Source organism: Salvia hispanica, chromosome 1 (assembly GCF_029641045.1).
Source record: "Salvia hispanica isolate PSC_SH4W2 chromosome 1, Shi_PSC_v1, whole genome shotgun sequence".
Classification (NCBI taxonomy): domain Eukaryota; kingdom Viridiplantae; phylum Streptophyta; class Magnoliopsida; order Lamiales; family Lamiaceae; genus Salvia; species Salvia hispanica.
Window position 1 is genome coordinate 23,713,163 of NC_142692.1, and position 25,021 is coordinate 23,738,183.

The 25,021-nt window shown below is 35.2% G+C and overlaps 2 protein-coding genes and 1 pseudogene across 5 annotated transcripts; 2 read left to right on the forward strand and 1 right to left on the reverse strand.

Moving 5' to 3' along the window:
• Positions 1 to 1,915: 1,915 nt before the first annotated feature.
• Positions 1,916 to 7,526, forward strand: LOC125222772 (F-box/RNI-like superfamily protein). 3 transcript variants are annotated; one of them, XR_016134522.1, is made up of 6 exons: positions 1,918 to 2,191; positions 2,285 to 3,973; positions 5,232 to 5,269; positions 5,360 to 5,601; positions 6,482 to 6,520; positions 7,156 to 7,526. XR_016134522.1 is itself a non-coding variant. In XM_048125573.2 (3 exons), the coding sequence occupies exons 2-3, from the start codon at positions 2,666 to 2,668 to the stop codon at positions 3,923 to 3,925; spliced, it is 1,179 nt and encodes a 392-aa protein (XP_047981530.1). In that variant the 5' UTR covers positions 1,916 to 2,191; positions 2,285 to 2,665; the 3' UTR covers positions 3,926 to 4,189. The 3 variants fall into 3 exon arrangements, 2 of the variants coding, with proteins under 2 accessions (XP_047981530.1, XP_088918770.1); XM_048125573.2 differs by lacking the exons at positions 5,232 to 5,269; positions 5,360 to 5,601; positions 6,482 to 6,520; positions 7,156 to 7,526 and having other exon boundaries at positions 1,916 to 2,191; positions 2,285 to 3,680; positions 3,762 to 4,189; XM_089062644.1 differs by lacking the exons at positions 5,232 to 5,269; positions 5,360 to 5,601; positions 6,482 to 6,520; positions 7,156 to 7,526 and having other exon boundaries at positions 1,919 to 2,191; positions 2,285 to 4,189.
• A 7,480-nt stretch (positions 7,527 to 15,006) lies between these two features.
• On the forward strand, positions 15,007 to 15,809 carry LOC125185235 (germin-like protein subfamily 3 member 2 pseudogene; annotated as a pseudogene).
• Positions 15,810 to 15,813: 4 nt separating this feature from the next.
• Positions 15,814 to 18,956, reverse strand: LOC125185234 (uncharacterized). 2 transcript variants are annotated; one of them, XM_089063158.1, is made up of 6 exons: positions 18,774 to 18,956; positions 18,183 to 18,448; positions 17,888 to 18,099; positions 17,514 to 17,781; positions 16,119 to 16,338; positions 15,814 to 15,917 (listed from the first exon to the last, which is right to left on the reverse strand). In XM_089063158.1, the coding sequence occupies exons 1-6, from the start codon at positions 18,862 to 18,864 to the stop codon at positions 15,913 to 15,915; spliced, it is 1,062 nt and encodes a 353-aa protein (XP_088919284.1). In that variant the 5' UTR covers positions 18,865 to 18,956; the 3' UTR covers positions 15,814 to 15,912. The 2 variants fall into 2 exon arrangements, with proteins under 2 accessions (XP_088919284.1, XP_047937692.2); XM_048081735.2 differs by having other exon boundaries at positions 15,875 to 16,338.
• Between the last annotated feature and the right edge of the window lie 6,065 nt (positions 18,957 to 25,021).

A 25,021-nucleotide genomic window follows, 5' to 3' on the forward strand; every position in this document is an offset into this window, starting at 1 on the left:
TATTTTGAAGCTATATCTGCAGGCTCTAGATGGGCTTTAGTAAAAACACGGGCTTGTATGGTAGGTTATCTATAATATCAAACATTTAGAAATGAGTAGATATATATCTATATCTTGACATTACTGACTTATCAAACGGGCCCTAAACATTACAAGGGTTTTATAATTAAAAGTTTTTGAGTATTCAATGCTATGACTTCCTAAACCCTTAACCCACCCTCCATCTGCATTAAATGTTTAATTTTGCCATTTTGAAAGATTTGCAATTGGAAGTCCCATTGTCCCATTTTTTTCATTTTAGATTTTAGATAAGCGGATTTTATGTTTCGCTAAATCAATATGCACATGTTCCATTAAAAAAATTACTCCATCGGTCCCATAATAAGAGTCATGTTTTGCCATTTCGGATTGTCACATGATAAGAGTTTTATTTCAATTTTAACATAAATAATAAACTGTCTCATATCTCACAGACCTTTTTTTCCTTTACATTTTGGGATGTCCCAAGTTACTCGAGTCGGTTTTTTTTTAATTCTTTATTCTTTTACTAATTTCACATAACATCTAATTTCACTTACTTTATTCTTTCTTTTACTTTTCTCTCTCCTCTTATCTACTTTATTTTTATCTTTATTTAACTCATAAAATAACTAGGATAGTAGGAATACTATTTATTGCAGTAATCCTGACATAGCTACATAAATGCTACATGATCTTTCACTTTCGCACACAAATGGTACCTGATCTTTATTTTATATCGTTTTTGGTACCCGGTGACAAAAATAACCCTAGGTACTAAACTTGTGATTATTTTGTTATGAAGGATATTTTTGGAAATTTCCATTAAATAGTATACCAAACATTTGATTATTTTTTTCTTCATTTCTTATTTCTTTTTTTTATCTTTAGTTTCTCCTTTTCTTCATTTTCTTCTTTCTTTTTAGTATTTTATCTTCATTTCTTCTTTCTTTTTCTTATTAGTTTATGTTTCCTCTTTTTTTCTTTTTTCTTCTTTTTCTTCTTTCTTTTTAGTGTTTTATACATATATCTAATTGCATTCATAATATAAATCAAGAACAAAACACTTAATTAAATTAATTATCTAAAATATTTAAATCAATTAAATATTTTGTATTGAATTGTTTTATACTATTTTATGGTTGAAACACCTAACTAAAAATATTCAACTCTTAATATCATTATGAATACAATTCACAATTTTAAATTTTTATTAAGATTATATTGATTATTTAGTAGTATAATGTAATATAATAATAATAATAATAATAATAATAATAATTATTATTATTATTATTATTATATAATATTGTGTGATTCATAATTTAAATAATTATATTATTATTATTTATTTATTACAATTAGTTTTTAGTATTATAACAATAATATTATTACAATAATTAAATATAATTATAAATATAACTATAATTAAGTACTGTATATTTGATTGATATTAAAAAATAAATTAATTATTAATTTATAATATCAAAATAATAATTTAAATATTGATTAATAATAATAGTATAAAGAGTGAGAAGAATGAGTGAAGAAATTATAATATCACTTTTGGTACTTAGTTCTGTATGCCCAAAATAACCTTAATGATACAAATGGAAATATGTATTTGTTTAGAGGGCATTTTGGGGTCAAAATTGTATCGGGTACCAAAAATGTGATTTATAAATACCAAAAACGATATAAAATAAAGATCAAGTATTATTTATTTGCGAAAGTAAAATATCAGGTAGCATTTATGCAGTTCACTCGTTTATGATCAGCGTTTACAATAACAATATGATCTCCAAATTAATTAATTAATTAAAGCGCATTAATAAACTTAAGCGGTGGCATATGATTGGGTGATGCACTATGTACATGAATGTGAATAATTGCAAATGATGAAATACAACCTAATTTTGGTGGATGTACAGTGTGCGCCACTTCCTTAACGTGATATTCTACGCCGTCGCACTCTGGTGTTTTACAGCTTCACTTTTTCCCTCGACTTTCAGCGAATCAGATTCCACCATTTCCATTCTTCTCCACTCCCTCCCCCTCTCATTTTCACCCAAATCTGTCGTTGTGATTTATGCATACGATCTAATTGCGCCGATCAATACCATCTCCGTTAACCGAGATTGCTTTTCGCGTTAATCAGCGGCGGATTCTTTAGGTAATGGCGCGTGTTTCTGACTTAATACTTATCGGCTATTTTTAGTGTTCTTTTGCATATCTGTTATATAATCTGTTCAATACGTCATTTCAGGTTTTTGATTTGGACGAACATTGTGAAGTTGATGTTTCTGAAAGACGTCTGATGGTGTTGGTTATTCGGTTGGAATTGGAACGTTTGGTCAACTGAGGGATTCGAGGTTTGTCGTTTGGGATTTCAGTGCTTATAGATTGCTGGAGATTTCTATAGCACTATAAAATTACGATTCAGTGCGTTTAGGTTTGGCATCTTCCCTCTGGATTTGACCGGCTGTGAGGATTTCGATTTGTGGTTGTGAAATCAGATACCGTGTTTGGAATATCTTAGTAGCCATTTTCTGGAATTGGATTATTCACACTGGTGTTTTTTGATTGAATTTGGTGAACTATAGCATTTTTCAGGCCCTCTGGTTTGCAGTAATTTGATTGATTGGATATGGAGTCTCTTCCAGTTGAGGTTGTTGGAAACATTCTATCACGTCTTGGAGCTGCTCGTGATGTTGTGATTGCATCGGCAACTTGCCGGAAATGGCATGAGGCTTGGAGGAATCATCTCCACACTCTTACATTTAATTCCAACGATTGGCCTTTGTATCATGAATACTCCACCAGTAGACTGGAAATTATTATCACTCAAACCATATTCCAGACCAAAGGACTGCAGTGCCTTTCAATAATAATGGATGATGTAGATGAATTCTCTGCTGCCCCAGTAATCGCTTGGCTCATGTACACTCGTGAAACCCTACGTCAGCTACATTATAATGTGAGAACACAACCTAACATCAACATGCTCGAGAAGTGTGGTCGACAGAAGCTTGAAGTATTGGCTTTAGCCCACAATACAATTACTGGAGTCGAGCCTAGTTATCAAAAATTCCCCAGCTTGAAATCTCTTTCCTTGAGTTATGTCAGCATATCGGCCTTGGATCTGAGTCTCCTGCTTAATGCCTGTCCAAAAATTGAATACTTGATCTTGATCAGTCTAGATATTGTCATGTCGGATCCCCAGGCCACGATGGATTTGAGTAGCCACTCATTAAAGGATGTTTATGTTGAGGCAATCAGCTTGGATAAGTTTATATTGGAGGCTGATAGCTTAGAAAAGTTGCACTTGAAAGATTGCACACTTGAAGTTTTTGAGCTTGTTGGTAAAGGGATGTTGAGATTTCTAAAGATCGATGATGTTAGTGTCATCCATCTTGATATTGGCGAGAGTGCCGAAAATCTGGAGATTGTTGATGTGAGCAATTTCACGATCATGTGGGCCAAGTTCCTCCATATGATCTCAAGATCATCTAAGTTGAAAAAGCTTCGGTTATGGGGTGTTGTATTTGATGATGAGGAAGAGTTTGTGGATGTGGAAACCATCTCTTCATGCTTTCCCTTATTGAGTCATCTGTCCCTGAATTATGATCTAAGAGAGGCAGCTCTTCAGTATGGCTTACAAGGTTCTTTTGTTTTGGACAATGTGATTGTCTTGGAACTTGGGTGGACAGTAATTAATGACCTGTTCTCGGCATGGGTTTCAGGACTTCTGGAAAGATGCCCTCATCTTAAGAAGTTGGTTATACACGGCGTCGTGTCTGAGACCAAAACTCACGAAGAATGCCACACATTGGCCAACTTCACTTCAGCTATTGTGAGACTCATGAGGAAGTACCTGCATGTGGAGGTTCAGTTTGAATATGAATAGAGATATTTTACTCTATCCGAGCTTATCTGTTATGGGCTACAGAAGCAGGCAAAGATCCTCATTGCAGATTCTTCATTTACTCTGATCTGGTCTTTCCCAGATAATTTTTTTGACTGAGAACAGTTGTATTTGATTGATATTTTTCTGGACAAGATCAGGTTATGTTTGCTTTTAATGATGTTTCTTCGCATCATTATTCTTAACCGAAGAATGATCTGTTTCTACATTCATGAAGAAGTTTCACATACTATGCGTGTTTGCTTATTTATCAAGTTTGTTGTATGCATGTATATGTATATGTATGCATCAGTGCAGGGGAAAATTTCCTTCATTCTGTTTCAGTTACGCACAGTTTGAGCCCTTTTACTTTGTGAGGGTCTATACTCAGTAATACATGCTGAGTTAATATATGGAGCCATTTTATACGCACTATCCAGAAACTTTAACTAGCCAGATTTCATCTTTACAGCTAGAGTAATATGGGTCTTTCCAATGTGTGAATAGCAATGCAGATATACAGGTCCAACTTTCACATTCTTATCTTCAATAATAAACCATGATGTTAAGAGAGATACGCATTTTAAGGGGTCAAATTAGTATATTTTGCAACTCAGTGAACCTTTTGTGAAACTATGCTAAAATGCAGGTATTTTATACTGGGAAATATTAATGATATGACTGTAAGATTTCTTTCTGAACTTCTTTTAAGTGGTGAAATCCCAAAAGTTTCCAATTGTTAAACCGGAAAGAAAGAGGACATTCGAAAGGAAATTTAGTGAAGGTTTCAGTGCCAGCACTATATCATATTTTCTGTATGCAGTTTTGTTCATCTATTAAATCTATCTATTCACCTTCCTCATTGTATTGTCATATTTTTTGGTTTGCTGTCAACTTTTCGGCTGTAGTCAGAATCATGCTGACATAGCATGATATTTTATCATATACATCTACTTAATCAATTCTCTGAATTGCAAGTATCAGAGCCTATAATTCCTGAATGAGATTTATATGATGAAACGAGATATAAATGTCAGTGCTTTTACATGGAGATTAGTAATGACAGAGTAATATATATTTGATATGTCAAAGAGGATGAGACTTGTCGATTTATTAATCTGTAAGAAACTCAAGAAACAGAGATGCTGTACTTGGACGTACAGTTGAAGTACTAGGGTTACTCATGTTATGCTAGTTATAAATATACACAGCATATATGCAAGTGAATATATGCAAGTGATTGCCTAATGCCTGTGTGTGTAGCAGTGTCTTCTGAGAGATTTTATGAAGCTTCAATGGTTGAATGCAGGAAAATACTCTTTCAACCTGGGAGAGACAGAATTCAAGGTAATTGGCCACCTCGTTGATGATTCAAACAAGTTAATATCTAGTTTTGACAGGTCTTCAATGGACTTATCCTTGGTGGGTTGTCTGCAGAAATGTTTAATATGGAGATATATGCCTGATGAAGAAGAATGGACCTCGGAAGCTTTCCAGCTTAGTGAATCTCCATGGGAAGCTATGGCGGGCTATGCCAAACATCTATTTTCTTCATGTTTTATGAAGTAAATAGTCCGTTGATTCAACCCGACTTATTCAAGACACTCTATTCACCCATTCAGAAATCCGTGACAACGGTTTGAGCATGAAAGAGATCCAAAAAGTTCTGAACGTTAAGGGTATGCAACTTTACTCTTAGATGCTCTACAGAGATCATATTTTTTCTAAATTTTTTTTACCCTTTATTGCATATTCCATTCACTAAAAACCATCAATATCCTATCCCGAAGAGAAAAAGTGGAAGTTATTATGATGTGCTTGAAGCATTTGGGCGAGAAAGATTTGCTTTTCTTGCCCATTCGTTATCCTAAAACTTAGTATTTCCTTTGAAGCTGCTCCTCTGCGGGTTGTGTGTTTCATTATCATCTGACAGTGGAAGGGCATCATTCTTGATTTTGATACCTTGCGTTGCATCTCAAAATTCAAGCCAGAGCTTACAATTCAGTTCACGTGGTTGATTCTCTATATTGATCCAAATATTTCTTGACCAGTATAGATGATCGTGTTGCTCATCATCTCAAATCGCATAGGATAACCAAGGACGGTGAGCCTTCACCTTGTAATTTTGACAATCAAAGGGGGAATTTGGCCGCCTCATAGGATAAGATCAACACAAATGACATTGAAGGACACAGAGTTGCAATTTTAAATTATCCCATAGAAGTCACATATCCTTCTTTCTGAAGTTACTTCAACCAAAGTGACTAGAGTAGAAAATCTTGAATACTGTAGTACTCATTCAAATAGGATATGTACTATTAACGAGCTTATATGCAACAGGCTTCTTTGCCGTGTTCTTGGTATTGTTGTGCTACATCCAGAGATATTAGATGTCTGCTATCTATTTACATTCAATTTTATATTTATCACCTCATCTGTTGCATTGTTAGTAAGTTCTTGTGATCGATATCAACTAGCTTCTTAAGTCTTAAGATTTATTTTCCTGTTACCTTGAAAAGTAATTAGAGACGCTGTTGCTAATATCGTCTTTATGTACAGGATGAAATCATAAATCGGATGCAGTGTCTAAATCCTCAGGTTTGCAACTTTCTTATCTCTAAGCAAAAGATGAAAGCTCATTACAGCAGGACATAGATATAAGAGTGCTATGGTTTAATGCTTTCAACTATTCTTTCTTGTTCTCAACTTTGGTATCTACAAAATACAGTTTTCATCTGAAACCCTTTATTTCACTTCACATCACTAGATTGTTTTGGTTGGGGTTAAAGGGCTTTCGATAAATTCTAAGTTTTTCCAATCACCAATATGGATCATCAAGATACTTGAGACTCATAAACCGCCCTTCCTGTGGAATGTAGCTGGCTGTAACTATTGTCGACTTCTTTAATTCGTTCAGTTTCTCAATCGTTTGTTTCTAATCTTACATATTAATCCCTTCAATCACCAATAGTCTAAGATCAAGAGACTTTAGATTACTAAACTGCCTTCCTATACTATGTAGCTCCCTGTAATTATTGTCAGATTTCCTTAATTCGCTTCATCTCCATATTTGTTGTGAATCGCATAATTTAATGCCTTCAATCACCAACAGTCTGAGATCAACATACTTTAGATCCTTAAACTGCCTTCCTATACAAGGTAGCTTGCTGTTATTATCGTCAGACTTAATTTGCTAATTTCTCTATAATTGGTTGCTAATCTCTGCATAACAGAGCTGCAGGAAGCTGCTACAGATGATGATTCTAGATAACCACATAACTACCTCAAAAATGCAGCAGATGACATCTTCTCATCCTCCCTCCACTCTGGCAAATCTTCTTGGTGGTAGATGCAAAAAAAATCTTAAGTTGATATGTGAGTTCATTTCTTTGCAAATCCCTCTACCCTGACCTTGTTGTAGAGCTGCCAGGGCAAATGGCATGTGAACGGGGATGAAGGTCGAAACAATGGATGTCGAACCCTCTCCTTGTATTGTTAGGAATATCTCGAACACTCTTCTTGTATAGTTAGAACCTGAATATGTCAAAACTATCAATAAATCTTCCCTATATACACGTAAAAGTTCAATCAATAATAAAATTGGCTTTTAAAAATTCAGTTAAATTCAATCCAGTTTAATCATAAATCCCATTAATTGCTCACTATCTTACTCCGACAAAAAAAAACATTGATACTTCACCCAAACCATTTTCGAAAATTTATATTCAAATAATTTCTAACTTGAGATGAAGTAGTTAAATCTTACCATAAATCTATGCAGCCACTGCTAGCCACAATGTAGCTATCCATAAAATGACATTTAAGTTAACGTCTAATGTTCAAATACTTGGACATTATTACTCTTTTTTTTTTTAATTACTGTAGATATAGTTTGTTACTCTTCTAATGACTAGACTTATATATACTGTATACTTAGTGGCAGTTCCAAAAATTTGATGTTATATTAATTAGTTACTATTTATTTATTTATTTTTACAATCTTTCATTCTTATTTTTTGTTTTTTTATTCAACTAATTTTATTTTATTTACACTATTATGTAATCAAAATAATAGTAAATTGTATTCATCCATTCCACTCTAAGTGGAACTTTTACTATGTGGCATGAAATTTTATATATTATTGTTTTGTTCAATGGAGAGAGAATAAAATAAGAAAGGGAATAAAGTAGAGATCATGATGTTTATACTTTAAGAAATATGTCAACGAGATTGGGATGCTAACGACGCCCGAAAACATGGAATGACTTGAAATTTGCACGGTGTTTGCGAATCGAGCTGGGCAATAAAAAACTAGAAAACTAAAAATATGACTGAAATAATGGTTAATTGTCTTTTTCTCCCTATAGACGATGTCAGATGACCAAAATCCATCGTATCGTGCACATTTCTAGTCATTCCGACACAAAAAAAAAAAAAAAATTCTTGTTGTCATGGACGTCTATTGTTAGAACTGCATCAATTAGTAATTGTTAAACTTTTCTTACTCCTTTAAGTTTTTGTCTACTTTGTATTTTCTAATATAAGATCGCTAAAGAAGGGCCCCATAGAACTGAAATGATAGACATTACCTTCTATAATGTCACTGAGGAAGGCAAGGGGGGACTGGAACAATGAGTTGCTTTGGGGTAACGACGATTGAATGCTACACCGATTGATCTTCTCCAAAAGATTGTCATTGCTCCGAAATTCTATTCTGAAATTTGGGTGGAGTTAGGTAGGGTTAGGGTTGTTGATTGCTATTTATACTAGTTTATTTATAATAAATTATACATAAAAATAAGTTTATCAATTTTCAAGCAATTGGCTCTTATTTATATGGCATTAGAATTCTATTACTATATGTCATTAAATAACTTTAGAGTGTCCCAAACCATAGCAGGTGGTTTAGACAAAGCGACGATATTGGAAACATGCGGTTTGATCAATCAACTTAGATTTCTACTACATTCACTAGTGCATGGATGCGTGTAGCCAGTGGCGACCCAAGAATTTTAAATTGGAGGGTCCAAGTCACAAGAAAAATGAAAATAGAAAAAAAACAACATAAGAAAAATCAAAATTTTAAAAATATACCTTCAGGAATCGAACCCGAGGCATGAAAATCAAATGATTCTATCATTTATCACAAGCCCAACTGTGCTAAACCAAACTTTATGTATCCGAATTACGTAATATATATAGTTAATGTTGAAATAGTTGGGGGTTCCAATGACCCCCCATCCATACACGTACGTCCGCCTCTGCACGTAGCAATGGTGCTTTTGCGCAAGCGGCACGCTCAGTGACACTTGAGTGTTTCTTGATGATCAACTTCGGCTTACAGATGTCGATGAGGATCATAGAAAGTGCACCAAATTCTACTGTGTACCGGTCTCATTTGTGGCGGCCATATTCTCTCAATTTGAGCCCTTAAGGAGTCTTATGTTCGGAGATCTTGTAGGCGTATTAACCTTGACGATAAGAGTTTCCCGTGTGATGTTCTTGTCGGGTACCATATACTACAACTTGGTCACCACAGACGAAAACCCATTTAAAGATGTAGGATGGTCGTCATCAGAGCCCTTGAAAACAAAATTTCTGACTATTATTTATATGCAAATCTTGCTTTCCATGGTTGAGGTTGGTGCTTTTGTTAGAGTTTGTATACTAGAAATCACTTTTCGAGTGATTGAATACTGTTAAAACTCTTATTTTATTTTTCAAAGGAATAAACAGATTATTTTGTCATAATGTTGTTATGTTTTACATTTAATAGATGTTTATTACATGTTTAAATGTATAACTAACTTAACAAAGTCTAAGTCTTTGTTTTAGTAGATCGGTTGTGGGCGTCGTTCACTTTAAGGTAACACGGTCAGTTCTAAACAAAGAAAAAGAATAATTTCACAACCTAGATAGGCTTAGACTACCTATCGTGAAAGGTTGCAATGTCAGTCCGATTATTTCTAAGCCTTACTAAAATAAGATGACATTGGTGTGGTATAGCACTGAATGGATCTAACAGCGAGACAGTCTTTATGCTATCTACTGAAAGACGAGGTCTCGTAAATTATTTCTCAATCAATGTACGTTAGCATTGAGCATACGATATTGATTATGCACTACTTTGACTTACCAAATGGTGCGGGTTTTTCGTAACCCAATAAGCATGGTATATTGGGTAGTGGTGATTAATATCTAGCGGTGCTAGGATTGCTATTATGTTGAATCGTGCGCGAGGTGAGTCTCGTTTGATAATGTCCTCAAGAGAAGCTTGAAATAAGGTTTTATTATTCGGAACCTAGCTAGTTAGAGTTTAATTACTCTATGAATAATAAATAAGTTTTTCTTGCTGAGTCCTCTCTTGGAATAAATAAGATATTAATTAATTAAGTCCATAGCAGACAATAATTAATTAATGGATGTTTCTATCTTAAGCGCGGGAAATAAATATCAAGTAATGGAAACCTGAAGTACTTATAATTTCGGATTTGGATGGGGAGTGCAATATTACTTCTGTAGTGGCTGCTCGTAATATTCCAATTATAAGCTTATATTAAATTGAGTTTAATTTAATTAGTAAAAAACTAATTGGAGGAGCCCATATCCAAAGCCTCCATAGATCCCTGTCTGGGCCCAATATGTGACTTATTATAAATAGGAGAATAAAGGAGACAGAAAATACACTTAGACTTTTTACTCAAAATTTTCGCCCCCTCTCTTTCTAGGAGTGGTCGAATTTTCTTCACCTCTGTGGGAAAGGATTTCTGTCTTCTTTATTTAAGTCCTAGTACACTGGTGAGATCAGACCACCCTGATATCAGTTTACAGTCCGGGAACCAGACAGAAGATCCGTGGTTTTGTACTAAAGATCTTCACGTGGAGAAGGCGCTAGCCATCTTCGATTCTTTGGAGAATCTTCAAGGTATAATGGCTAAACCGTAGAAAAGCATGTTTTAGGTTTCAATTAATTTAAAGCATGTTTTATTTGAGTTTTGAGCATGATACATGTGATAATTACGCGAATGCAATTTTTCTAAATAATCCGCTAAATAGATCGGAATTATTATGTAATTGATTTATATGAGCGCTTCCGCTGCCAACCCCTTCAGCTTTATGTGATAAACATGAATGAGAGGTTGAAGGATAGAGAAAACATTGTAGAGTTGAGGTTTCGGAAACTAAGTACATATGAAGACATATTTTCTTGTTTTAATGTAATAGTACCAAAGAAGTCTGGAATTCAAGTAGTTAAAAATGACAAGAATGAACTGGTACCCACGAGGTTGGTTACAGGGTGGTGGATGTGTATCGATTATAGGAAATTGAATGAGGTTACGAGGAAAGATCATTTGCCACTGCCTTTCATTGACCAGATGCTTGAGAGATTTTCCGGTAAGCAGTATTTTTGCTTTTTAGATGGTTACATCAAGTATTTTCAGATTTATGTGGACCCAAAAGATCAAGAAAAGACAACCTTCACATGCCCTTTCGGGTAGGGCTGACAATTTTTGATACGACACGATAACACGACACAGATCCGCACGAAATTAACACGACACGAACACGCACGTTCAGGATTTGGGTCATTATAGGGTCGACCCAATAAGAACATGAAGATAATGGGTTGGGCCGGGTCGTGTTTGGGTCGAGTTTGGGTTACACGTTAAGAAAAAAAATAATTATTTTTATTAATTAAAAAATTATTAAACTTTAATTTTTAGTTATTTTTGTTGATTAAAAATATTATACTTTAATTTTAATTAATTAAAAAATATTAATTAATTTTGTATGAATTTTAAGAAAATATTATGCTTATATTTTATTAAAAATTATTATTTTTTAATTATTTAATTTTATTATATATATATTTAATATTACTATACTTTAATTTTATTATTTTGATTAAGAAAATAATTATTTTAATTTGGTAATTTTTTATTTTTTATCATGTAAATCATGTTTAAATCGTATAATAACATCATGTTTTAGTCGTTATCGTGTCGTGCCAAGCTAACTTACTATTAATTATCATTAATAGAGAGTTTACTTTTTTTTTTGGTACACGATAACACGCACTAACCTGACACAAACCTGTTGGATCAGGACACGATAAGAACCCGATGATTTCGGGTTGGGTTGGGTTGGGACACGATTGGGTTGGGTCGATAATGGGTTGACAGATAACGACCCAACACGCACGATTTGACAGCCCTACTTTCGGGGCATATGCGTATAGGAGGATGCCTTTTGGCCTCTGTAATGCACCAGGAACGTTTCAAAGGTGCATGATGAGTACCTTCTCCGACCTGCTTGAAGATTGCATTGAGATCTTACATAATCTCTAATACTACTTGTTTATTTTGGATAAGTAGATGACACTGAGAACGTTAAAAGAATTGAAATTTGCACGGTGCTTGCGAATTTAGTTGAGCATTCAAAAACAAAAAAATTAAAAATATGATTGGAAAAACAAAAAAAAATGTCTTTTTAGCCCCCTAAACGATGTCGGATGGCACCGTGCGAATTTCAAGTCATTCCGATATAAAAAATGCTTTAGTCGCGTTTCCGGTGTCCCTGACATATATTGCTAGAATTTAATCAATAAGTGACCTTTAAACTTGTCTTAATCCTTTAAGCTTTTGTCTTCGTTGTATTTTCTAATTTTTGGGTCATTTACCCTTATTTATATGGAATTAAAATTATATTGTCATTGACTAACTTTATATCGTCGTCTCAAACTATTACAGGTGGTTAGACAAAGCAGCGATAGTGAAAGGATCGGAAACATGTGGTTAGATTATTGTAGAACTAGTTAGTAGAGCGAAACACCTGTTTAAGATGCTTCCTTTGTGGCCGTGTTTCCTCGCTCTGAGCGCTTGGTTTTAGCTACTGACAACACTTTCTTAATCACGAAAGTTTGTGGTTTTGATATTCTCTTGTTTGTCATTAGAAAACTCAAGAGAGAATGCAATTCAACCAACAGAAGATGCAATTGGTGAGAATCGACATTGGGATGTTGTGCAGCGTGCCATGTTGCCCCACGGCTGGGGTGATCTCCATGCTACGAAGGAAGCCCGACATGAGTGTATATTGGCTAACTCCGCATTACATTCTAATGTAGTCGTGGCAAGGTTGTGTCGGGATTGCTTCTGGTCATTATTAAAAACCCATAGTTTGAAAAGTTTGTTGAGCTTTGGGCTCGAGAGATTTTATGTTCTCAAGCAAACTAATTTCTATGTAAATAGAGCTACATACACATTTTAAATACTTCAAAGTAAATCTAAATTTATATTGTACTTGTTGGATATCGGTGGTGCACACCCGAACTCCACATTAGTATGATATTGTCCGCTTTGGGAAAAGCGCACACCCGAACTCCACATTAGTATGATATTGTCCGCTTTGGATAAAGCTCTCACAGTTTTGTTCTTGGGGTACTCCCCAAAAGGCCTCATACTAATGAAGTTGGGGAAGCCCATTTATATGCTTACAACTCTTGTTCATTCTCCGATGTAGGATATGGTCTGTCCTCTCAGTACTACAATACCTACCGAAATATAAGGGTGAATAACAACGTGATAATTTTTTACCGGAGAAAGTGGCCGAAAATTTCCTCCAACTCACCTGAAATCAACCAAATATATGTGCTTTGACAAAAAGTGGAAAGTGGTTTTGCTAAAATTTTATGATCAGTAAATCCATGTCGACAAAAACTCGGCTTTAAACACACGTAGCCGAAACACATTTCCACCCATTTTATTTCTATTGGTGAATCCTTGAAGAAGAAAACATCTTGGACATGAATGTCAAACTACAGATGTGCACGCCAGAATATAGTTATTTCATGTGTTTAAGCACAAATCTATAAAAAAGTTGGTAGTATCAAAATTTTACAAACTCTATTATCTACAAAAGTTCTACCTGAGAGAATCGTTCAGAGAATTGCAACCAACATATTAGGGGTAGCAAACGCAGCTACCGGTAGAGCTCCATATAACTTCTCTTCCTTGGGTGGTCACAACATCGGAGAGAAACATCGTGGGGCATGCTTCATCTTTGGATCACTGTCGAGTATAATCTTAACCTCGATGCCCAAAAAAACACCCTAATAAAGTGAGCAACAATAAAGAAAAGAAAAACAAGAAAAAATATCTTTCACAATTATGTTGGAGCTTAGACTAAATTCCAACAATATACAGTAATAATCATTGTCATAGAAATTAACATTTTTATATTATTCTCACTTGCATAATCATTGTCATAGAAATTAACATTTTTATATTATTCTCACTTGCTTCAAATTTTTATTCTATTGACTATTTGTTTTGAATTTTTGCATATTTACATTAATTTTAGTTATACATTATTAGTTTGAAATACAATTTATTGAAATGAAAATATAAGTACAAAAAATAGGATGAATAATTACGTGTATAGAAATGTAAAGATTGAAAATTAGATTTATGATAATTATGATCGATTGAATAGTAAACGACTAAGGTCTAAGAGTAAAATATTTGAGATATGAAGTCGCGAACTGGAAAATAGAAATGGAAGATCAAATTATCTACAAGAGACTACAGTTTACATTGTTTAAACCATTGGTGTTGGACATTTTGATTATGCAATTAGATCCATTCGAGTTGCCGGGCCCACTAATTCGCATAATTGATTTACATATAAAAAAGAACTGGTGCATTAGTATTTACGTAAAATTGATGAATTGCAACAATATATGAAGAAGTAAAACAGATAGCTCGAAATAATGATATGGAACCGCATTTCCACTGAATAAAGTAAAAAATAATAATTAATAATTAGCAACAATAATCATCCTCTTCCGGCATTATCCCAATCACTCCCTCTATTTCATGATCATGGAGTGTGCTATTACTCACCTATGCATCATCGATGTTGCAAACCCCACCACTATTTTTCTTTTCTCAAAAAAAGCTCAATGTTGCTTCCTTTCGATCGTACATCAAATTAGTGTTTTTTAGTTTTTAATTTATTTTATTGGTTTTCTTCTTTCATCACTTAAACTTTATTTTTCTCATCTAAGTTTATTGATCTTTTGTTTTGGTTAGGTTTATCATGTGTTGTAGTAAAGTAGCATACAAAAGCTATTGCCATAATACATCTATAAAACACATGCTTACCTCCATTTCAAAATTCATTAAATTCAAAATGCATAAATTACTAGGTTTTCTCCTTCTGTATCTCTCCGTCTCCACTCTAGCTTCAGATCCAGACCCTGTCATGGATTTCTGCATTCCATCATCCACGAGCGCCTGCGAAAACCCGACGCTGGCAACGCCGGATGACTTCGTGTTTACCGGCATAAGATTAGCCGGCAATTTCTCGGACACTGGGCTATCATCGTCTCCAGTAAACCACGCCGTGTTCCCGGGGCTGAACACGCTGGGAATGTCGGCGGTGCGTGCAGATCTGAAGCCCGGCGGGATCAACCCACCACATTTCCACCCTAGGGCGACGGAGATGGTGTACGTGCTACACGGGAAGGTGTACGCAGGGTTCGTGGACTCCACGAACCGCGTGTTCGCCAAGGTCATCAAGCGGGGAGACGTGATGGTGTTCCCGAGAGGACTGGTTCATTTCCAGATGAACGTCGGGAAAAGGCAGGCGACTGTATTCGGATGCTTCAACAGCCAGAATCCGGGGACGCAGAAGATTCCCAATGTTCTGTTTGGTTCGGGAATCAGCGATGTGCTTCTGGAGAAGGCGTTTGGGTTGAGCATTAAGCAGATTATAAAGATGAGGAGGAGATTCTTGCCTAAACCTCATCACTAGGGCTACCAATCATGCATCGATTTTCAATCTGTAACCATCCATTCAAATGCAATTCTTCTATTTGCTGTACAATTCATTAACACTCAACACGCACCGGATTCTGCTGAGCTAGATTCATACTTCAATGTTGCACAAGATTCAGAAAAAAGCATCATCCTTCTTTTAACACAAATTTTTATCCTATCCAGACAAAATACAACATGCAATTCAGATAGCAGTGGAAGCTCTAAACCCAATAATTAACGAAGGAAGCTCTAAACTCAATAATTAACAAAGCTGAGATACATAAACGGGTCACAGAAACCTTTCGTTTTTAACCAATCAGTGCTTGTACGATGGTGTCTGCCATCCCATCAGCATATGGAAACATATGTCCAGTACCTGATAACTCGTGGTATTGGATCCATGGAAGCCGGCTGGCAATGTGACGCTGCAGGGTAACAGGAACGAGATAATCATCATCCCCCTGCCATAAGTGAACCGAACCTCCACTTTCCGAGAATGGATTTTTCAGATCCATTGGGTCAAAGTCCCAACTCCCGAAACCAATCATTAAATCACGATGAAGAGACTCAAACTCGCCTTGTTGTCTTGGTGTTGCCTGGATCATGTCAGGGAAGCAAAAGCATCAGATACTTTTCTTTCTAATTTCAAAAAATGAAAGATGTTAAGAGAGTGCAACAAGGTTAATTATGAAAAAAACATTAATACCTGAGAATCAACAAGTACACTGAAGAAGAAATAAAATATTTTGCCATACCAACAATGTAGAATGACATAAGACGACACATTACACTATACATGTAATCAAGCTTCTGCATTTATATGCCCTTTAAGAAGGAATGAAGGATATGTAATTCGAGGGACATCTATTTTACTTGGCAATTTGCTGTTGAAGAGAATGCTGCATTACTGTATCTTATTTTCATGACAAATTAACCAATCCTAGATCAGACAGTATGTAATAAAAAACTGTCAAACATAAGGTGCTATTGAAAAATATCAATATTCTAATCTTTCATTGAGTTTTCTTTAAGAGCACCAATTCTGGTTTGCCATTTACCGCCACGGCCGTAATGACTCGAACCACCACTTAATGGTTGGAGGGGAATCATCTTACCGACTAAATTACGCTTCATCTTTTATTTAGTTATATGTGCCTCATTTCTTATTTATATCTTTTATAAACTTGTGCATCAAGCATTTTAATCAGGTTATTCAACTAATACTGATAGATATAGCTACACTGCCTACATAGTGACTTCTGAGAAAATTACAAACACGAACCAGTAGAGAGGTATCATTTCCCAGATGTAGCAAGGTCATTTGAACCACTTCAATCTTTTTAATCAGTATTTAGTCACTTTACTCCTACTGTAAAGATCAGTGTTTCAAAACGAGGGAATTGTAGGGGAGGAGAAAACTTGATACAAACATCAATTATCAATACTCGTTCTGCATCAGCTTAGCTCTATGAGAACATGAAATTTCTTCATAAGATAGATTATTTGCAGCTACGAAAGGGTTGATGTCTCTCTCTGGAGCTCAGACTGAGAGTGTATGATTTCTTTGATAATTTTTCTGTTTATAAAATTTTCATTAATTCAGCCAGCCATAGTGAAAGTTTGATAGGCTTTAGTGACAGGGGAAAAAACTAATAACACCGATGGAATAGCCATACTTTTCCTTTTACTCTTAATCTCTTACTAACCAATAACCAAACAATTCATATGTAAGTTTTGCTATTCAAATTTAAAAGAAAGTAAAACATGTTACCCGATACTCCTTGGTCAAAGAAATAATCTTTGGAAGCAGTTCTTTGTCTGGATTAGTAAAAATTTCTGGGCGTTTAGCAATAACACTTGAACCAGGGAATAATTTCTGAGTGTTCCACCAGTAGGTAAGCCATGGCAAGTAGTGAGCAACACGAAGAGCCCACTGGTCTTGTCTGAACTGCATGTCATATGCTTGTTGAGACAAGTTTGAAGGGAAACCAGGCCACCAATAATTCACAACTGGTGTCAATAGAGCAGCTCCAGCTAGTCTGCTCAGTTTAAAAATAAAAATATGTTGGTACAATCAGAGAAGGTATAGATGTAATGGAAAGCCCTTGTTATCATTATCTACAAAGTAGCACAAATGAATTTCACCTATGAGGTATATACTTGAGGCAGCTCCAGACAACCTGTCCACCCATGGAAAATCCAATAATAAAGAATTTAGGTCCTAGCCCCAACTGATCAGCAAGCTCCTCGATATCAAACGCTAAGCTCTTAACAGTCCGGGTAGGGTGAGGACTACTCTCTCCATAACCAGGTCTATCAAACGAAACAATGTATATGCCTCTACTTTCAACAATGTCCTGCAATTGAGTTCATAAATAAATCAGATGTAAATATTGATCAACGGAAATTCTTCAAGTAACGTGAAAGGAAGCGTCCTTACAGGGGAGAGGTTAGCCGTCATTGCAGAAACATGATGCCTGCAATTATCAAATCCATGGATAAACACTATTTTGTGCTTTGCTACATCCTTCGGCACACCAGACTCTTTGTAAGCCAAGTACCTCCCGTCCTTGAGCTGTATTCTAGATGCTGTAACGGGAGGCCCGTCTTGCAAGCCACTCGTCTTTGGTGGAGGAGGCCTTACTGCTTGATAAGCCCAAGCTAGGAAACCCACCAAGCCAACTAACAGTAGTTTGATGAGGATCCCTGAATCATTTACCATAAGAACTTTCATCAAATATAACAACAGAGCCACAAATGGTTTCTAATCAGACTCTATAGGTGGATTCATTCAGTATCATGCAACCAAAATGCAAAGGTTTTCTCATAACTCCAAACTAAAATCTCACAATAGATAGTGAAATTGACTACTGAGGGATCTCAAATACTACGCATGAATCACTAATGCTTATGTTAATTGGGGAAACATCCAATAATAATTTGTTGATTCAAATAAGTAATCCGGAACTCATTATTCTAGACTAAAACAATAGAAATGAGAGCGTGCAAATTGAGGAAACGAGATGATTGCCTGAAATTTGAGAAGAAGCTTTGGTGTTGGATTTTCGAGTGTGAGCCCTGGCAGAGGCGGCAGATATTTTTCTGGTAGCTCCGACCGCCATGATTTGGTTGGGCGGAGCTGGAATTAAGCGGAGATTTGCAGTCAGCTCTGCTGGAAAGAAACTACACTAATACTGTATACATTTTTGGTTCTAAACGTTGATAATTAAGCCAAATTAATTATCATTTTTTTAAAGGCTGAAATGGTAAATGTTTGCATCATTATTATATTGATTAATAAATTACTTAATTAATAGTGTGTAAAATAAGGTCGTGTTTCACTATCAAGGAATATCTTTATTTAACAAAGATGAACAGTGCTTTATTTACGCAGGACGAATGGGTCTAGTTTCTTAAACACGGCCTTCAATTGGCCTTTTATACTATGAGAATGATGACTAAAAATTAAATAATCCAAATATATTATTATGTGGTGTGCTTAATCAATCATAGCACCAATCCCTCCAAAATAGTAGAAAATCAAGTTATCTAGTATGATATTGTTTCTTCAATTTGCCAACTAATTTTTCAACATTTGGACCATAAGTACTAACTTACCTATAGTACTATAGTGTGCCAATCAAATAAGGTCGGCCCACACCTCAGTGGCCTAGTAGCTTGACAACTACTATAAATGAGGCTTATTCCAGTCAAGGCCCAATTAGTAGTAACCTAAATTTACATCAGTACCTTGTAACTAGACTCCTACTTCCTTCTTTCCTTTAAAATAGAGTATTTTTTATGTTTATAAGAATATTCACTTTTTATTGACATAAGTTATATAATACAAAATTGATAAAATAAAATAGAGGTAGAAAAAAAAAAAGTAAATAAAGTATTATTAGTGGAGAATGAGTCTCACCTTATTGGAAAGAAAATATTTTTCATAGAAAGTGTATACTTTTACGGAACAGACTATGAAGGAAAGAGTGTATACTCTCGTGGGACGGAAGAAGTACTATTATAAAACATTTGATTTTGGCATGAGATATTATATCGTGTTGTATTCTGTAAATTAATTCAAGAGTGAATAAAATAAGAGAAAGAAAAACTAGAGATGATATTTTTATTTTAGGAAACGTTTCATTTTTAATATGACAACCCAAAATGGAAAATGTTTAACTTTTAATAGGACAAAAATAGTATTTCTTTGTCTTTATAATTAATTAGCACCAAGGCATACTCCCTCGATCCCGTTGCAAGTGATCAACTTCTTTTCATCACATGATTTAGGAAAATAATATTTATTAAATTAAATAGAAAGGATAAAATATAAGAGAATAAAGTAGAAAAATTGAAGAGGGAACAAAATGTAGTTTTTTATGATAAAAAGGAAATCAATCACTGAAACAATCCAAATGAGTAGTTGATCACTTGAGAGTTGAGTCGGGACATAGCTAGCGAGTAATTAATTTGGTTCACACTATAATAATCTATTGATTTTTATTTTTGTAAAGCATCTTTAATTTTTCGATTTTACTAGTGTCTTCTCTGTGAGATGCACAATAAGTTGTATTTCCTTAATAAATATAGGAGTATAATATCCAATTTATTAGTATGCATAAAAAACCGAACAAATATATTGTACTTAGTTCATAGAATATGTTAATTAAAATCTTTTGGATATCCAATAATTATATATTCATTCCATCCCATAGAAATATACTTCATCTGTCCCACATTTGGAGTCACTTATTGTTATGGCTCGGGTTTTAAGAAAGAGTTGAAGTGTGTAATACATGAAGTGAGATGGTGGAGTGTGTAATAAATGAAGTGAGATGGTAGAGTGTGTAATAAATGAAGTGTGATGATGGAGTTGGTTGAAGGTGGGTCCCTTTGACTTTTGATTTTCGTTTTGATTTATTTTAATGTAGATAATGATATTTTTATGTAATTTTGATGAAGAATGGGGTAAAATTGTATGACCAAATATGAAAAATTCTAAAAGTGACTCTTAAACTGGGACGTACTTTAATGGCAAAAAGTAACTCTTAATATGGGACGGAGGGAGTATTATACTATTTCTTAAATTCCATATCAAAAAGTTCCGGCTCAACAATGAGAAAATAGGGAATGTATGATTTGGTTATCGTGAAAATTACAAATTTAAATGTTAAAGGTAAATATATTGTCATAAATGTATAAAGTCAATGAATTATTAGTGAAATTAATTGTATTAATAAATGATATTTTGCTTTTTTGTGAGATTCGGATGGCATTGATCTAGTAAGAAGAATACGTGCCATCAATGTGACTAGTGATAAAAAAAATAGAAAGGTGATCAATATTTCTTGAAATGCCTTTCCAGTTCAAATGCGACCAACTGCGAAAGGAAAGGAAGGTGGATTAGTGAAAAAGTCATCCACTAAGCATATAGATATTGCAGGGTAGAATCAAATTATGGGCATCGAGAAGCATATACATAAATAAACAAAAACCGATCATGCATGAAGATAAAGCAGCCTCCATTTTCACAGTGAACACTACTCATCGGATATGAAGTCACAAAAGTGGGGACATGAAGCATTAATCCAGTCTTAAAGTGGCAACAAACAATGGTTTCTGATTGTAGAAAAAGACATTCTTTATTTCCATTTTAAGAATGTCTTATGAGAGTATGAAAGTATGGAATCCTCGCCACTTTGATTTGTCTGCCCATTTCATTTGTGGAACTACTTTAAACAATATATGAATACTAAACTCTATAGAAACCAGAGTGTCTAAACAAGTGTCAATTTTAAAACACATCCTTAAATAAAATTAATAATAGAACTTTCTAATTTGACAATAGAAAAAAGATGATGGAAAAACTTTGCGTGCACTCATTATAACGGCTAAGAAATGACTAACATATAAAAAAAAAGGCAATACAAGAAATAGTATAACAGAACCTTCTTTTGTTTAGATTTTTCATGTTGATTACCAAGAATTGAAAAGGTGGATTCTCCACATACGAGTAAACGATAGTATAATACTACATGAAATCCCTAGATTTACGTTATCCCACACAAACTAGGTATTACTACAATATATAAGTACTATATATAGGAAATTTTATTGCACTATAGAGAGAATTATATTTTAAATCCTTGAATATTGCATTAATATTATCTGTGGTTCTTATTTTTCTTAAAATATCACAAGACGTCTCTAGATATTGATATTACTGGAAGGTCTTTTGTATTTTTTGGGCCAAAATATTCTCAAGACTATTAGAGTTATTTATGAATTTTTCATGGAGACAGAACAGTCACGTTTTGTTAATTCATTTTCCTTCAATTATGTGGCGTGACCAACAATTATTTGGCACGTACTTTGGTGAATTCTTTGGGAATACAATAAAATTGAATGAACCAAGTGCAATAGAATTGACAGTTCTCTCTCGCATGAAAAAAGGCATAAATAAATAGTACTCAAACACGGATGTTTGATGATATTTAAAAAACACGGATCATATTTGATATTAGTAGTATAATATACAGGGACTAAAAATGTGCTAGTTCCCTCCATCTATAATTTATAGCTAACACAAGGTAAGATAAGTCTCAAACAACCCATAGTAAAATGGGACATTTGATGTGCATCGAGAGAACTTGCTAGAATGGTATGTAATGTGCTTAGTGATGTGAATCAAATTGTAGTCCTTATTGTATTGTTTTAACACACATTTTTAGATGAAAAATGGACTCATTTTGATATATTGTAGGACAAAAGACCAATCCATAAGAGAGAGGAGGAAGAAAACAAAGATCCAAATCTGATCAGTAATCAGCCCTGCAATATTAACTTAAAATGCTTCTACAAGTCCACCATTCCATTCACCTTCGAAAGAGCTTCGCGTGGATACCTCGCACGCCTCAATCGGAGTCCGGATGAAGAAGATACGGCTGTTTTACGAAGACTGCGCAATGCAGTGCAAAACGCGCGACCGGGCGTCAAAACGCGCGACCTGATCGAGAGTATGACAAAACGCCCGATCGGGCGTTTTTTTCAAGATGCAAATCGCCCGACCGGGCAAATGCTACTGGGCCTGTTTTTCGGGCCCTAACTATTTAAATAGCTAGGGCACGACTTCCAATGCATCTTTTGGCGGCTGGAGGCGATTCTTAGAGAGAGAAAGAGGCTTGGAGTCCATTTTTCGGAGGAAGAAGAAGAAGCTTGAGGCTAATTCTTCCCTAATCTTGCCCATATGGTAGCATTTACTTGTTTTCTTGTATTGTTGCCCACCATGAGTGGCTAGATTTTAGGGATTACTCCTAGTTTGTTAGGGAAGCTTGTAAATATGAATCTATGATTGTGTTTTGATAGATTTCCATGTTTTGGTTCTTGTCTATGTGTTTATTTCAATCCGTGTTGGGTTTTGCTAGCAAACTAAATCCGGTAAAGGCCTTAACTTCAATGTCTCTTTAACTTGGAGTAGGGAGCTAACATAGATAAGGAACCCTAGACTAAAACTGATCAGGGGATAGTCCGGGGTGGATCTTATGTGTTGAACGTTTGTAGAAGCCAATCTCGAGCTTACTATGCGACTGTAGGAGTGAGGGGTTGGCGAGTAGAGCCTAGGAGACGTGATCAGCTTATCCTAGGTGTAAAATTCCACGATCAGTGATCAGCTGCGTGAGAGCGTAAAATCAACACGATCCCGATAAATATTGGAAAGTAATTAGACTTTAGGATTCATGTGAACAAGCAACCCGAAACAAGCTAGGAGTAGTCTTCCTTCTTTATCGTGATTCCCTTGTTCTTTTTCCTTCTCGTTTCGTTCTTCACTCGCCTCTAGATAAAAAAAAAAAACCCAAAATTAAATTATTTTACTGCTTTTTAGTTAGATTTACTAGTTTTAGCAATTAATCTCCTCCCTGTGGGTTCGACACCTTTTATACTGCATTGCACGTCTGTATACTTGCAGAGGTAGTATTTTTAGGGATTTATTACTTGTTTTGTGTACTTAAATTGCACCCACTCATTTTGATATATTGTAGGACAAAAGACCAATCCATAAGAGAGAGGAGGAAGAAAACAAAGGTCCAAATCTGATCAGTAATCAGCCCTGCAATATTAACTTAAAATGCTTCTACAAGTCCACCATTCCATTCACCTTCGAAAGAGCTTCGCGTGGATACCTCGCACGCCTCAATCGGAGTCCGGATGAAGAAGATACGGCTGTTTTACGAAGACTGCGCAATGCAGTGCAAAACGCGCGACCGGGCGTCAAAACGCGCGACCTGATCGAGAGTATGACAAAACGCCCGATCGGGCATTTTTTTCAAGATGCAAATCGCCCGACCGGGCAAATGCTACTGGGCCTGTTTTTCGGGCCCTAACTATTTAAATAGCTAGGGCACGACTTCCAATGCATCTTTTGGCGGCTGGAGGCGATTCTTAGAGAGAGAAAGAGGCTTGGAGTCCATTTTTCGGAGGAAGAAGAAGAAGCTTGAGGCTAATTCTTCCCTAATCTTGCCCATATGGTAGCATTTACTTATTTTCTTGTATTGTTGCCCACCATGAGTGGCTAGATTTTAGGGATTACTCCTAGTTTGTTAGGGAAGCTTGTAAATATGAATCTATGATTGTGTTTTGATAGATTTCCATGTTTTGGTTCTTGTCTATGTGTTTATTTCAATCCGTGTTGGGTTTTGCTAGCAAACTTAATCCGGTAAAGGCCTTAACTTCAATGTCTCTTTAACTTGGAGTAGGGAGCTAACATAGATAAGGAACCCTAGGCTAAAACTGATCAGGGGATAGTCCGGGGTGGATCTTATGTGTTGAACGTTTGTAGAAGCCAATCTCGAGCTTACTATGCGATTGTAGGAGTGAGTGGTTGGCGAGTAGAGCCTAGGAGACGTGATCAGCTTATCCTAGGTGTAAAATTCCACGATCAGTGATCAGCTGCGTGAGAGCGTAAAATCAACACGATCCCGATAAATATTGGAAAGTAATTAGACTTTAGGATTCATGTGAACAAGCAACCCGAAACAAGCTAGGAGTAGTCTTCCCTCTTTATCGTGATTTCCTTGTTCTTTTTCCTTCTCGTTTCGTCCTTCACTCGCCTCTAGATCAAAAAAACTCAAAATCAAACTAATTTACTGCTTTTTAATTAGGTTTAGTAGTTTTAGCAATTAATCTCCTCCTTGTGGGTTCGACACCTTTTATACTGCATTGCACGTCTGTATACTTGCAGAGGTAGTATTTTTAGGAATTTATTACTTGTTTTGTGTA

Bases quoted from the DNA above. Each gene is read 5' to 3' on its own strand.
- LOC125222772 (XM_089062644.1), top strand. From the start codon at position 2,666: ATGGAGTCTCTTCCAGTTGAGGTTGTTGGAAACATTCTATCACGTCTT.
- LOC125185234 (XM_048081735.2), bottom strand. From the start codon at position 18,864: ATGGCGGTCGGAGCTACCAGAAAAATATCTGCCGCCTCTGCCAGGGCT. The intron at 18,449-18,773 runs GCAATCATCTCG...TAAATGATTCAG, and splicing joins AGCTTCTTCTCAAATTTCAG to GGATCCTCATCAAACTACTG. The intron at 16,339-17,513 runs GTAACATGTTTT...GACATGATCCAG, and splicing joins CTTTGACCAAGGAGTATCGG to GCAACACCAAGACAACAAGG.